We start from the raw sequence: 16,164 nt of genomic DNA on the forward strand, positions 1-16,164 counted from the left end.
CTTATCTTCTTTGCTTTCAGGAGCTTGATCCATACTAAGTTTGAACTATTGAGACAAGGGTGTTGAGAAAGGTTTAGCATCTGACCTACCAAACCGGTTTAGAACTTTCTTTAGGTACATTTCTTGAGATAGAAACAATAGCTTCTTGTCTCTATCTCTCTTGATCTCTATACCCAATATTCTTTTAGCTCCACCCAAATCTTTCTTTTCAAATTCTTTTTTCAAGTCTGTCTTAACTTTTCCTGTTTCATCCTTATTATTGCTTGCCTTTAGGATGTCATCTACATATAGCAATAAAATGACAAAATTATGATATGAGGCAAACTTAAAATAGACACAGTTATCAAACTTGATGCGAGTCATGAACTCATCAAATCTTTTATTCCACTGCCTTGGAGACTGCTTTAAACCATATAGGGACTTGTTCAGTTTACACACAAAGTCTTCCTTTCCTTCTATTATAAATCCCTCAGGTTGTCTCATGTAAATAGTTTCTTCCAGTTCTCTATACAGGAAGGTAATTTTAACATCCATTTGCTCCAATTCTAGATCAAACTTGGCAACCATTGATAGCAGAATTCTTATGGACCTGTGTGTGCTTCACCACTGGAGAGAATACATCATTGTAATCAATTCCTTCCCTCTGAGTGAAGCCTCAAGCTACTAGCCTAGCTTTGAATCTTTCTTGTTCAACTCCAGGAATGCATTGTTTCCTCTTGAAAATCCACTTACAGCTAACTAACTTTGACCCCGCAGGTCTCTTTACCAGGTCCCAAGTATGGTTATCATGGAGATACTTCATCTCTTCATCCATGGCCATAAGCCATTTATCCTTCTCTTTGCAATCAACGATAACTTTGTAACAGTTTGGTTCATCATTCATGACCTCATTAACTGTAACAAGAGAGAATGCCATCGAATCTGCATAATCATACTTCTTAGGGAGTTTGATTTACCTTCTGGTTCTATCTCAAGCCAACAAATAACCCTCCTCACCTTCTTCCCCATCATCATCATCATCAATCTGAGGTAGAATATTGGATTCTTCTTTGTGCCAAATTTCAGATTGATCTATATGGTTTTCTTCATTAAGCTCTACCTCAATGCTATCCTTTTCTGAGCTTGCATGAACCACCTTATCTTCTGCAGTTGCCTTTGTTTTATAAGCCATTTCAGACTCATTAAAAACAACATCATGACTTATAATGCATCTTTTGTGTTCTGGCTCTAGACACCACAATCTGTACCCCTTAACACCTTGAGGATATCCTAGAAACATACACTTGATAGCTCTAGGTTGCAATTTGTCTTTCCTTATGTGAGCATAAGCAACACATCCAAACACCCTCAGTCTATCATAACTTGGAGGATGCCCTGACCATACCTCTTCCAATGTCTTCATGTATATAGCTATTGAGGGACACATGTTGATTAAGTAACAAGCAGTCATGGCTGCTTCAGCCCAGAAAGATTTTGACAAATTAGCACTTAGCAACACATGCCTCACTCTCTCAAGAATGGTTTTGTTAAATCTCTCAGCCAAACCATTCTGTTGAGGTGTTTTTACTATTGTCTTGTGTCTTGCTATTCTAGCCTTCCTATAATAGTTACTAAAAAAATCTGAACAAAATTCAAGTCCATTATCTTCCTGAATCTTTTAATCTTTTTTCCTGTTTGGTTTTCTATCAGTGTTTTCCAGTTTTTAAAAAAATCATTCACCTCATCTTTAGTTTTCAAAATGAAAATCCATAACTTCCTGGAATAGTCATCTACCATTGATAGAAAATACCTGGCACTTGAGTGAGATGGAGTTCGAGATGGACCCCATAAATCAACATGGATGTAGTCCAGAGTACCTTTGGTTCTCTACTATCTAGTACCAAACTTGACCCTGCAAGCTTTGCCATAAACATAGTGTTAACAAAAGTCAAGTTTCTCCATCTTATCTCCACAAAGCAGGTTCTATTTTCCCAGTTCAGTCAATCCCCTCTCACTCACATGTCCCAACCTTTTGTGACATAGTTCATTCTTTGACAACCTTTTGACAGAAACTGTGGCAGCTGATCCCATTACCACTTCTCCAATCAAAGAATACATGCCATTCTTTTGCATCCCTTTCATGAATATCATGGAGCCCTTTAGAACCTTTAGAACTCCATTCTCCCCTTTGAATAAATAGCCTTGTTTGTCAAACTCACTCAGAGAAATCAAATTTCTCTTCAAATCTGGGACAAGTCTTACATTCTTGATGACTTGCTCAGCACCATCATGAAGCTTGAACCTCATAGACCTAATTCCAGTGATCTTACAAGACTTTTTGTTTCCAAGTAGGACTAAACCGCTAACTTGTTCATCAAGCTCCTCAAACCAAGACTTGTTTGGGGTCATATGGAATCAACACACAGAGTCCAAGATCCATTTTGTCTCAGTGTTTTCATGAGACACCATTAAAGCCTCAGCTGACTCATAACCATCTTCAACTAGAGCAGTATTTCTAGGTTCTTTAGATCAATCTTGCATGTTTCCCTTTTGTCTACCAGGACAAAATCTTCGAGTATGACCTTCTCTTTTACAGTGATAACATCTAATGTCTGGTACATTAGATCCAGATCGAGTTTGTGACTTGGATCTTTTCCCTTTTGTCTTATCATCCTTCTTATACTGTCTTCCACGAACTATGAGTCCATCCCCATGTACAGAAGGCCTTTGTTCATTTCTTTCGTTTAATTCCTTAGAGTTCAAGGCTGATTGGACTTCAACAAGAGTAAGAGAATCTCTTTCATAGAGAAGTGTTTCTTTGAAATGAGCAAAGGTCTTAGGTAGAGCACACAATAACAGTAATGCCTGATCTTCATCCTTAATAGTAACATCAATGTTTTCAAGATCAAGAATCAATTTATTAAAGACATCTGACTATTCTTCTACCGTTATATTTTCTAGCATCTTAAATGAATACAATGCTTGCTTAAGGTAGAGGCGATTTACCAGAGATTTGGTCATGTATAAGTCTTCAAGCTTTGACCAAATTCCAGCTGCATTCCGTTCTTTGGAGACTTGTCGAAGCACTTTGTCTCCCAAACTCAAGATGATGGCACTGTGTGCTTTGTCGAGCAAGATCTTCTTATCTTTACCTTCCATCTTCAAATCAAGATTGGTTTCACCATTCAGAGCATCTTTGAGACCTTGATGCACAAGAAGAGCCCTCGTCTTTAATCACCAAAGATTGAAATCATTTTGTCCTGTGAATTTCTCGACTTCATACTTTGCAAATGCCATGGCTAATTATTCCATGTTCACCGCACCAGCTTATTGTGCAAAGTATCACAAAAATGACACACAGACATCTCAGAATTTCTTTATCAAGATGAGTTTTAGATTACAAGGAGTTTTTCTAGAGAGAATTGAAAAAGAATCACACATAATCTAAACAGTAGTTGAGCTCTTTATACTGATTTTTACAAATTGACAGCTCACTAATTTTAATAGTTTGTTACAACTGTTTTAACTACGAGCTTAGTTTGTTAGTTATGTGGACCAACTTATCAACAATTTATTTATCTTTTGTATTTAGATCAAAACTTTTAAGGAGTGTTTGATAGGAGATAAATTTTTCATGTTAAAAAATTTGATGTCTTAGAATCATGAATTTTGAGAAATATGTTTTTTATAATGAATAAAATTTATTTGGTCATTGAAATTTTAAGATAAATTTTCTAAAACTCAAAGAGTTACACGATATTCTTAACACATTAAATAATTTAATAAAAATAAGATGATATTTTTAGTGTAGTAAAATAAATTGATATCAAATTTGAGAAACTAAGTTTCCAAACCTATAATTCATGGGAAAAAAATTTTCTCTCCTATCAAAGCTCCCTTATATTGGGTTGCAATGCTTGATTTTAGAATAAAAACATCTAAACATAATTACTTCTTTTTAAAACAACAAAATACATGAACATGATCCTTAGCTGGTGAAAGGCACAACCCACAAAAAGCAACGAACCATTTCCTCAGATATTCCCACGGCTAATAAAACAGTATCAAAATTGGGATCGTTCTCAATGAATGGGGCCAAACAAAAGTGCAAAAGTGAAATTGAAGAGACCTTATACACAGGGGGAAAAAAATCAGCTTGCCAATTAAATGATTTCTAAATTAAAATTGTGAAAGCGAAATGGAAATCTTATCCAATTAAAAAACGGTAGGGTAACTTGGTGATGTTAATTGCGTGCTTATCAAAGTTATTTGCAGCTTAGTCAACATCCAATTTAATCCATTGAGGTCATCCAATTTTGGCGTCTAAAAAATGGAGTTAGTAAACCAAAACCATGCATTGTGTTATGTGTACCCCAAACCAGGATACAAATTGTCAAGCTTTTCTTTATTTAATGAGTTTTGTAATATCTTCATCTAATAAATACAATATATGAACTGTGGTATCATATTTTTCACGTCATAAGTTGCGTAGTTAATATATCATTTATGTACACACAAAAAAGTGCACATGCTTTCTATTTACCATATTGAACAGTTGTTGAAACTTCCCGAAAATGTCAAACCCCAAACAGGACTTTTCCACACTACAAAAAATTTCAACAACACCCATGATGAAATTTATAGGGAACACGAATCCAACATTTATGCCCATTAAAGACATTAAACGGAACATCCTAAATAAAATAAGACAAATACTAACCATTTAAGACATAAGCACATTAAGAAATTAAAAAAAATATTTATATAGAAATACGCAAAATTATGTTCATGATATTTTTTATTCTTTTCTATAATTTTATAATTAATATTTTTTCTTTTTAATTCTAATATTTAAGAACACTTATTAGATATACTCATAAAATAACGTCTTTGTGCTTAATTTAACTTGTCGTACCATAAAATAGCTCATTAATCTCACAGTATTAAATAATTAACTTTTTAGACTAGCAAGTATCAAGACACGTATTCTTCCAGTTATATTCATGTATTTGATCAAGATAAAGTTATATGGGACTCTGAGCTGGGATTATATCATTGTTAATCATACATGATGTTTTAATACGCGTATCCTCTATGTACTTTATCATGATAAAGTTGTAAAAGGAAAAGTTTAACATAAAGAGAACAAAAGAAAGTGAAAATAAAGGATTTTCTTTAATATTAAATCCAAATAGGATATATACCAAACCGAAGAGCGATGCTCAAATTATTTGATTGGTTCAATGAATATTTTATAATACAGTGGTGGAAGACCATATCATATATCATTAACAGCTAAGTCCACAACAACCCTTACCAATTGGCAGCCTCGCCAACTTGATCAAGCCAGTGTCTACCAGTTCATACAAAGTCAAGAAAATCATAATTTGTAAACAACATTAAAAATACTATTATACACAGAAAACTTCAATTAAAGCTGATTTACAAATTCATCACTGTGAAACATTAATCATGAATTACGATGTAGACTTGAACAAATTGGCTGCTGATACTTTTATTACCCACCCACATGCTTTGTCAACGAATGAATTTGACCATACAATATAAACAATCTTATTTATATGTCAACCGGTATATCTTCAAAAGATTAGAAGTGGCACCGGAATTCCGTGTGCATAATTATCAAACGAATAAAATTAAATGAAAAAAAAAGCGAATCAAAATGTAGTCAAAATTCAAAAAATCACCCACCATATATGTATAATGCTATTATATTATAATAATAATAATTATTATATCTACTAACCACATCAATCAATTAGAATAAGATTATTTCAATTTAATCAAAAATTTTATGATCAAATTTAAAAAGAAGAATTTTATTATTCATAATAATCTTATTCAACTTAAATAAGATTAACATAAAAAATACATATAATATAAAATAAAATTATATCATATTATACCTTAAGATCTTACTAATAAGTATTCTTAAGACATTAGTTATGAAATTAAAAAATTAAAATATTTATTATGTAAATTATAATATAATTTTTTTACTTCTATTAAAAGTATTTTTTTTTTCCCAATATCTTAATACACCAATTAACATTTGCATATGTAATATTCATGGCTAGCCAGCATATCCATCCCTCATTGATTGAAAGAGTTTGGCACGTAGGAAACAAAAAACCCCAATTGTTTTATTTTATGGATAAATATGCACACATGACACATCTCATATTTTTTTAATGCCTGTATTATTTAAGTCTTTATTGTTATTTTTTTGTGCCGTCATCTACAATGAAAAGTCATCATCACCATCTTCTTAACTTCCATCGCACCTTTTAACTATCCTCAATTGGCTATTTCGTGTTGACAAATATAACAAAAACATGGCGATTTCTCCTGAAACGTTCCCAACCCGAAAACGACGACCCGAAAACATGGCGTCGTTTATGTCTCCGAAGATAAACGACCTTAACGTTTTGTGCTCCTTGCTTCAACTCACGGACCAGATATGTTCCCTAAACCTCACAACCACCCTCTTGAACCGTGTTTCCTCTTCCACCATCCGCAAAACGCAGCTCCTAGGTGTCGTTTTCGAGGAGCTCGTTCGCGTTTCAAATCTGAACTCCAATTCTTCCGTTCTATTCCTCTGCCTCGAGGAAATGTACATCGTTCTGCACAATATCAAAATCCTAATCGAAGATTTCTCCAACGGAAGCAAGTTCAATTTGCTCATGCAGATCGAAACCGTGGCTGATAATTTCCACAGGCTCACCGGAGAACTCTCCACGCTCCTCGACGTGCTCCCTCTCCAAGAGCTCGACCTAAACGACGACGTTAGGGAACTCGCTCTCCTCGTCAGAAAACAGGGCTCGGAAGCGAAGGCGTTCATCGGAGCCGAACAAATCAGCCTCCGGAACGACGTCGTTTTCGTGCTCGACCGGATCAAGAACGAGATCGTCCCCGATCAAGCGCATCTAGCTTCGATCTTCGAGAAGTTGGAGATTCGCGACGCGTCGAGCTGCAGAGCGGAGATCGAGAGCCTCGAAGAGGAGATTCACAACCGTAGCGAAGAACAACCGAAAACGGATCTCGTCGCGTTGATCGGCCTCGTCCGTTTCGCGAAGTGCGTTCTTTACGGCGCGTCAACGCCGTCGCAGAAGACCGTCACTATGCGGCGGAATCAGTCGTTGGAGCTAACAATTCCTGCGGATTACCGGTGCCCGATAAGCCTAGAGCTCATGCGCGATCCCGTCGTGGTGGCGACAGGACAGACGTACGATCGTGCATCGATCAAGCTCTGGATGGATTCAGGACACAACACGTGTCCAAAAACGGGTCAAACGCTATCACACACCGAGCTAATCCCCAATCGCGTGCTGCGGAACATGATAGCAGCGTGGTGCCGCGAGCAGAGAATCCCCTTCAAAGTAGAAACGGTTACAGGGAAACACAACAGCGGAGTTACCAACAAAGCCGCATTAGAAGCCACGCGAATGATGGTGTCATTTTTGGTCAACAAGCTCAAGGGAAATGGACATGGAAAGGAAGATAATGATAACGTTAACGTTCCTTTGAGTGTTGAAGACGCAAACGGCGTCGTTTACGAGCTTCGGGTGTTGGCGAAGACAGATTCGGGTAGCCGAGCCTGTATAGCCGAAGCGGGAGCGATTCCACTATTGGTTCGGTTCCTTAATGCGGAGGAGAATCCGAGCCTGCAGGTTAACGCCGTGACGACGATTTTGAACTTGTCTATATTGGAAGCGAACAAGACTAAGATAATGGAGACTGACGGCGCGTTAAACGGCGTCGCAGAGGTTTTGATTTCGGGTGCCACGTGGGAGGCGAAGGCGAACGCGGCGGCGACGGTGTTTAGCTTGTCGGGTGTGGCGGCGCACAGGAGGAGGCTGGGGAGGAAGACACGTGTCGTGAGCGGGTTGGTGGGGTTGGCGAAGACTGGGCCAGAGGGGGCAAGGAGGGACGCGCTGGCAGCAGTGTTGAATTTGGCGGCGGATAGGGAGACGGTGGCGAGGTTGGTGGAGGGGGGTGTGGTCGGGATGGCGGCAGAGGTGATGGCGGCGATGCCGGAGGAGGGGGTGACGATTCTGGAGGCGGTGGTGAAGAGGGGTGGGTTGGTGGCGGTGGCGGCGGCGTATGCCGGGATTAAGAGGCTAGGGGCGGTTCTGAGGGAGGGGTCAGAGAGGGCGAGGGAGAGCGCGGCGGCGACGCTGGTGACAATGTGTCGGAAGGGGGGGTCGGAGGTTGTGGCGGAGCTGGCGGCGGTGCCCGGCGTGGAGAGGGTTATTTGGGAGCTCATGGCAGTTGGGAGTGTCAGGGGGCGGCGGAAGGCGGCGACGTTGTTGAGGATTATGCGGCGGTGGGCGGCCGGGATCGATGGTGGAGAGAATGAAGGGTTCACGACAACTACTACTACCATGGTTGCTTCCTCAACTACTATGGTTGTTCCAACCACCACCTCTTCGTTAGCACAGTAACAAACAATTTGCCTGTTAAAACATTGTGAATTACAATTTGTAAATGTCTCAGAAGTGAAAAGTTGTTGTTGTACCATTTTTTTTTTTTTTTGCTTTTACCCTTTTCATTGATTTTGTCATCCCTGTAAAATGTAATTTATGGAGCAGGTTTTTTTTTTTTTTTGTATTTTAAACAGATTATTTTGGCATTCTTTCATTCTTTTGTGACCGTGTGTTTACAATATGTGAATGGTAAATTTGAGTTGCTGAAAAGTTGCTCGTTACTTAATTATATATGGTTGTTAATTTTTCATGAACTCTTCCTATTGTAATGGCAACGGAACCTTGAGTACATGAGTTACTACTTACTACTGTCCATTATATTTTGCACCTCTTTGGTATGCTACGCAAAAACGGCAAAAGGATTCTTCAAACCTTGATGCGTTCCTTTTATTTCAATCAATTTCATTCTTAGGCAGTATGCTGGAGTGTGTATAGCAGTTATTATGTGAGATATGTTTGCAAGTTGGTGAGGTTTTTTATGCCATTGCTAGTCAGAGGATTTCAAGGTCGGATTTCCATGTGGGGATGTGCTGGTATATGGCGAAAGATAGAAAATTGTGAAGAAAGTAACTGTACTACCAGTGCTGAGATTCATATTTATATTGGTTAATATATTAAAATTACACAAATGTAGGAAGGTTTGGGAGGCAATTTTATAATTCATTTTACATTGTGTTGGAACTCCTTAGGCGTGAAATTGTAATGGATTGCGAATGATACAATAAGAAACAAGTATTCTGGTTTGTGTTCTTTTAATAAAGTTCTCCTATTCCCTTTCAAAAATAAAAAAATAAAAAGGAATGAGTATGAGAAGATGGATGCAAACAACAGCATCAAGAGAGAAAAATGGACACAAACAACAGAGGAGAGGTTTTGGCATGAGGGTAAGATGAGTAGAAAGATGCTTTCGTTAATTTGTGAATGGTAAATTTGAGTTGGTGAAAAGTTGCTTGTTCTTTATAATGGTAGTTAATTTTTCGTGAGCTTTATGTAATAGCATAGCGGAAGTTTGAATACATCAGTTACTACTTATTATTATTCATTATATTTGGCAATTCTTTGGTATGGTATGTTCTACAAGAGATGGCATAGGTATTCTTCAAACCTTGATGTGTTCCTTTTACTTCGATCAATTTCATTTGGATGAGATCTTTTTCGAGGATTATGGTGTTACGAAGTGAGAACAACATTGAGAAATGTACTTAGGAATGTTAGAGAAGCAATAGGAAGGTCAGCAAGAGGAAACAAATATGGGGCAGGGTGAAAATACCAGATGTAGTATAAAAGAAAAGGAATTTGTTTGTTTGAAAAAAAAAGGATGTGCTGGTGTTATTTGGAAAAGGAATGCTGTACTATCATATATACTGAAGCATTTGAAAGGGTTGGCGGTTTGTATATTTTATTTTTGTCCTAATTTGACAGATTGCATAAAGGTAATCAAATTGTGGTGTAATGAGGGAGGTGTTGTTTGGTTTGGGAAAATAAGGTTGGAAGCATAGTATCACAGCATGCGTGAATAGTCTTCTGAAGGTGTCTAGCACTAGTAGCAACTTATGGATAAACAAGTTACTATTTGTTTTAAGGATGGGTTTTAATTTCTGGAATTCAAAGAAAGTAGAGTAAGAAGACATATATAGGCATATTTGCAAGTTACTATTTGGTGTGCTGCAGCAATTCCAAACATGCACATAGTATTAGTGTGGTTGTTCTACTGATATTTTTTTTAGCTATGTACTATGCGGGTTCAACTTGCAGCATTGGTTAGCATATGCTTTTCCGATATGTCCAATCATTTTCCAAACTACTCTGAACTGGCCCAAACTATTTTTTAGGGTGTTTTATTTTGAAAAACCAAGGTGAGAATTTGGGTGTTTCAACCTGAATTCTCACCCTTCTTTTTTTTTTTTGCAACAATGTAATTTTTAATATAAATACTACTTAGAATTAATTTGTCCTTATTTATCTTCTCTAATTTTATTATTTTGAATTAATTTTATTTTTTTATATTATTGAAACACCCGAATTCTTAACTTGATTTTGCAAAAAATTTAAAAAATCACAATATAAATTTGGGTTTTTCAACTTGAATTTACATTGTAAATAGTAAAAATGTATGTTTGTATAAATTATAAAGGGATATGTTTTTGTGGATATATTAGTTTTTTTGCTGTATATTTATGTAAAAATTTCTGTTTTTGCAAGTATGTGAGACATATTCGTTCAGTAAACTTGGAATACCGTTGAAGTTGTTAAAAAACATACTTGATTTTCAACTCAAGAAAAATGCCATGTGACTGATCGAAATTTTTTAACTTATAGACAAGACAACCATGTCAAAGATCCATGATTTAGGAGAAAAGTTAACTTAATGCAACTACTTTATGAAGTTTTTATTTTTGGGTCCAAAATTACTTTATGAAGGGAAGTCAACTACATATTCTTCCTTTCCTTGTGTTTGGGCTAAGTGCACCAGTATTATTGTTGGTGCATCCAGCAATTTAAGTGAAGTGACAAAAATGTCCTTCACTTAAATTTTAAAAATCCTTCCTTTGTTGGTGTCATTGTTTCTCGTTCCGTGCTGCGTCGTCGTCTCCCTTCTGATCTCACGTTGTGTCGGTGTCTTAATTCTCATCTTCTCCTTTGTCTTCCTTTTGTTCCATCTTCGTTGGTTTCTGCCATGCCTCTGCCATTGGCTGCTTCCATTGTGGGCTTTGAGGATGTCTCCATCGCCGTCGTGCTATTTCTGCCGTCAAGGTAAGCTTTTTTCTCCTTCGTTAATGGCAACTTGGTGATGGTTGTTTTACGTAAATAACATACGGATTACATAATCCGTATGTTATTTTTTAAATTATTAAAAAATGAATTATATTTTTTTTAATGGTAAAAGTTTTTTTTATAAAAAGTATTATTTTTTTGTTTTTAAATAGGTTTTTTTATGAAATATAAATATATCATTTTTTTGTTTGTAAATAATTATTGTTTATTTTATAAAAAAAAATATTTTATTTTGAATTATGATTTTAAATAGTTAGTTTTTTGTAATTATAAATATATTAATTTTAATTTTGTTTTTAAAATAGGTATTTTTTGTTTTTTAAATAAAAATAGTTTATTTTGAATTATGTTTTGAAATAGTTATTTATTTTCATTGTAAATATATTAATTTTGTTTTTTTTTTAAATATTTTTTTGTATGAAATATAAATATATTATTTTCTAATTTGTTTGTAAATAGTTATTGTTTATTATATAAATAAAAAATTGTTTATTTTGAATTATGTTTTTAAATAGTTATTTCTTTTGATTCTAAATATATTCATTTTGTTTTTTTAAAATATTTTTTTATGAAATATAAGTATATTATTTTCTTTATTTTTTTAAATAGTTATTGCTTATTTTATAAAAAATATTTTGAATAATGCAGTTAAATAGTAATTTCTTTAATTGTAAATATATTAATTTTAATTTTTTTTAAATACGTATTGTTTGTTTTTTTAATACAGTTTTCATTTTTGTTTTGAAAAAGTTGTTTTTTATTTTTAATTATAAATATATTTATAATTTTTATATATTTGTTTTTTATGTAAGTAATTAATTATAGTGTTTTTTTAAGTTTCTTTGTAATAAAGAAGTTAATTCACTATATAAAAATAATTACAAATAAAATTTGAATATATATATATATATATATATATATATATATATATATATATAAAATAATTTTTTTATTTATGAATGATTGTATCATAATTGATTTAAGTATTGTTTGAATTTTGACAGAAATTTGTATGTATGTGAAAATTTGCAAATTATGATTAGAACTAGAGGTTTTGGTCATGCTTTAGGCAAAACTATAGGAAAAGCCTTGGGAGAGAGAAGATAATTGTGATTCAGATGATGCTCCACAGGGCGAAGGCCCATAGCATCCGCACGTAGGCAACGGGAAGTTGCCGCTGTTGCTGAGGATGCTCCTCACGTGGATGATGCAGCTGAAGAGGTCTTCCAACATCCTGAAGAAGCTGGTGTTGATGCCCAGGGTTTTCCAAACAGGCCGCATGAAACATCAGTTCTGACTGCCTATGTTGATCATGCTGCAATCATTGTTTGGAATTGAGAGGTATTATAGTTTTTAACAAATCATATTTCAATGAGTATTTTTTATTATTGCTAAAATTATTTAATTTTTTTTAGGAACGTCCTGAATTGAAACTATCCTCCGATGGAAGGAAGGTTCAGAAATTCGGGAGGCCTGCTGCTGAGATTGAAGGGTTAGTCGCTGCCGCATGATTAAGTTATTTGATTGCATGTTCATTGGACATTGGCGATCGGGGACTTATATCGGCTTTTGTGGAGAGGTGGAATAAGGAAACGAGCAGTTTCCATCTTCTAGTAGGAGAGGTCACCATCACCCTCGATGATGTGGCCTATTTGCTTCATTTGCCCATCATAGGTGTATTCCACAGCTTTGACACTCTTCATGTCGAGGAAGCGGTGTTGATGTTAGTTGAGTTACTTGAAGTCAGTGGAGATGAAGCTTAGAGCTGGGACAATACAGTGTCATGGGGCATACGTACGCCTATCATGGCTACAAGAGATTTATCATAGTAAATGTGAGGCCGGACACTGGACTGTAGTAGCTCAAGTTTATTTGCTGCATTTGTTAGGTTGCATTCTTTTTGCTAACAAAAGTACAACACACGTGCATGTGGTGTTCTTGGATGCCTTCCGAGACCTCAGTCAGAGTGGAAGCTACGCATGGGGAGCTGCCGCCCAACTGCATATGTACGATAATTTGAATGATGCTTGTAAGAGCTACAACAGACAACTTGCTGGATATATCACACTATTGAAGGTAATTGTCATTGATTGTTATTTAATTATTTTTAATATTTTTCTAATATGTTCATTTGAAATTTTTTTTGTTTTGATCAAATTTTTGTAGTGTTGGATTTATGAGCATTTTTCGTCTATTGTTGAGGCTTTTACGGACTCAGATTATGATGAAAGGTCACCATGTGCCTACTGCTGGACATCTAAGAAGGCATTACCAACATCGACATATTGGAAGCATCTAGATCGACTGACGACTGCTGATGTTTGTTGGATGTCTTATGGTGACCATCGTGTAGTTCGAAAGTTTGACCTCATATCATGTTTTTTTGGACATATCTGATGGGGTCCCATTGTCATCATACACCGACCAGATACGGTGGTGCAAAAATTTAGGTATGTTCAGACAATTCCTCCACACTGTCCGGGTTCAAGATTATGCTTCGAAGATATTGATGACAAATGGATGCATTTCTCTAACTACCTTGCACTGGTGGGCCAGATTTGTGTTGTGCCTGAACAATGTGCACTGTACTACATGGACTGGTTCTACATGGTTTTGCATCCATTCATGAGGCCGACACAGCCCAGTGATCCACCTAGACATCCACCTGTTATGCAAGATGAGACATATGTGGAACCAGATATTCTTGAGTACCTAGTGACAGCAACAACTATGGAAGAAGCACCTGCACAAGCACTTTCTGATGTGGAGCAGCCTAGACATGCAGTGGTAACATATATATTCATGTTATTCTTAATTTCATTTAATTTAATTATGCAATATGGCTATACCTTATTCGTTGTTGTCAATGTCATAGGTGGCTTGCCAAGCAATTGCACAAAGGTTGGAGCGATTACTCAACCTAAGGATAGTGACTAAAGGCACATAAACATACGATGTCATGCAAGATTGCCTAAGGATCGCTAAGGGTGTCACTATGGATCGCAATGTATATGTGTGGTCACAATGAAAGCGGCACACTGATCACGCATGAAGACATTTACAATTTTTTAGGAAAATTTGTAGACTATGTTTATCATTTTATTTTATTTGACAACATTTTTGTTTTAGCAATTTTATTTGAATTGTTTTTTATATTACTATTGACAAACATAAATTATTTAACCCTAAAGCATAATACTAAACCCTGATTTTCACATCACAGTTAACTCTAACAACTCACGTAAGACTAAACCCTAAGTATTATAGTAACCCTAAACAATGAACTTTAACCTAAGGTATAACACATAATTACGTGAATTTCTAGTGAAACAATTATATATTAATGTAGTACATTACAATGGCATCAGTACCTAAATGTTCACTCTTCACTTAAATCAACAATCTATTTTCAACATCATCAAATTTCTGTACTGATGCATTATACTAATATATGGAGTTGACCACTGCTTTGCCTGAGAATGACAATTCCTAGACCATAACAAAGCTAGAGGCGGTAAGGGACAATGATCTCTTAAATAAACCTGTTACACATGCACAAACAATTTCAAGTTATGATAACATAATTAATTTCATTAATTTAAAAATACCATTACAATGAATCTACTTGAACAAAATGATTGTCAAAGACGTGACCAATACATATTACACGATGCACAGAAGAATCTATTGGTGGTTGACTTCTAAGAGGAAAAAACGTCACGCTTTGTTGTAGAGACAACAATACAAGGATAACACTATACCTTGAAGCAATGACATATCCCATGTCAGTTATATCCATCCACTTATCTATAGTAACTTACATGAACCAGCTATACGAATTACATTTATTTAAACTAAATTTTAAATAAAAAAACAAAACATAAATTACATACCATGGATAATCCATCAACAAGTATGGATCTCTTTAATTCCTCAAATTTGTCTATGCCACCAAAGAGGTTGATATACTGATCAAACCATTTGGCAAGTTCTTTAAGCAAATGGTTGCGCACCAACGACCATGAATCTTCACTCATACCTAATAACACATCAATTGCACAATATCCACATTTACCGTCAGTTTTTGCATCCACATTGTTTTCAATGGAATCGTGAATGAACGGATGGAATTGATCCAACATCAACATAGCCCTTCTTGGAATGGCCTGGTCATAAGATGATGCACTACATTTGACTGAAGAATTACTATTTTTCACAGAATGTAAAGCATCAACATACTCCAGTAAGACGGATCTCGCTTTGTTGATCTTTGGTTTTTGGTCATCGGTTTCTTCTGTTCACCTTTGGTGTTAACCTTGTCTCGAGGAAGACACATAGAGTTTAGATCAGGGTAGGTAGTTTTCCGAAGTTTACTCTTTAGAGTAACTTTGCCACAAACATCAAGCTCTTCAAATCGCTTGGATATGGTTTTCATCTCTTCGGTTATGGTCACTTGGGGCTCAGATAACCCTTGGTTTGAAAAACTTAATCTCCACCAAAACATATGGATTGTCTCAAGTGGTATGGTACCAAGAACATGTTTGGATAGCTCACATGCACATGGAAGACCGTGAGTAGTTCTCATGACATATCCACAACGAGAAGTGTTTTTGTCAACATAATATACACGCTCATACCCAGCAGCAATCTGATTTAAAGCATACCTTGATACCATGCCAAGTAGCCTCTTGTATAAGGTAACTTTAAAAACATGTCCAACCACATGTGTACTTGTCTCAAAGGATGCCTTAATTTCAGTGTGTTGCAGCGTGATCATGTTGTTCATGACATCCCAAACACTATATTGGTCTCCAAGGCTATTCTGTAATAGTCTTTTTCCCAATGAGCATATTCAACCCTACATTTCAAATACACAAAAAATGATAAACAAATACAATAATTA

The 16,164-nt window shown here is 35.7% G+C and overlaps 2 protein-coding genes across 2 annotated transcripts; both read left to right on the forward strand.

Annotated features, from left to right (window-relative positions):
- Positions 1 to 6,241: 6,241 nt before the first annotated feature.
- LOC114416814 (U-box domain-containing protein 16-like) lies at positions 6,242 to 8,740 on the forward strand. Its single transcript, XM_028381842.1, has one exon. It carries the CDS (start codon positions 6,336 to 6,338, stop codon positions 8,442 to 8,444), a length of 2,109 nt encoding a protein of 702 aa, XP_028237643.1. The 5' UTR covers positions 6,242 to 6,335; the 3' UTR covers positions 8,445 to 8,740.
- A 2,423-nt stretch (positions 8,741 to 11,163) lies between these two features.
- LOC114383887 lies at positions 11,164 to 14,208 on the forward strand. Its single transcript, XM_028343615.1, has 8 exons — positions 11,164 to 11,240; positions 12,266 to 12,312; positions 12,394 to 12,587; positions 12,677 to 12,753; positions 13,175 to 13,337; positions 13,428 to 13,580; positions 13,818 to 14,048; positions 14,137 to 14,208. Exons 1-8 carry the CDS (start codon positions 11,164 to 11,166, stop codon positions 14,206 to 14,208), a joined length of 1,014 nt encoding a protein of 337 aa, XP_028199416.1.
- Positions 14,209 to 16,164: the final 1,956 nt, after the last annotated feature.

This window comes from Glycine soja, chromosome 1, assembly GCF_004193775.1.
Source record: "Glycine soja cultivar W05 chromosome 1, ASM419377v2, whole genome shotgun sequence".
Lineage (NCBI taxonomy): Eukaryota > Viridiplantae > Streptophyta > Magnoliopsida > Fabales > Fabaceae > Glycine > Glycine soja.

Bases quoted from the DNA above. Each gene is read 5' to 3' on its own strand.
- LOC114383887 (XM_028343615.1), top strand. From the start codon at position 11,164: ATGCCTCTGCCATTGGCTGCTTCCATTGTGGGCTTTGAGGATGTCTCC. The intron at 11,241-12,265 runs GTAAGCTTTTTT...GAATTTTGACAG, and splicing joins GTGCTATTTCTGCCGTCAAG to AAATTTGTATGTATGTGAAA. The intron at 12,313-12,393 runs GTTTTGGTCATG...GATGCTCCACAG, and splicing joins AATTATGATTAGAACTAGAG to GGCGAAGGCCCATAGCATCC.
- LOC114416814 (XM_028381842.1), top strand. From the start codon at position 6,336: ATGGCGATTTCTCCTGAAACGTTCCCAACCCGAAAACGACGACCCGAA.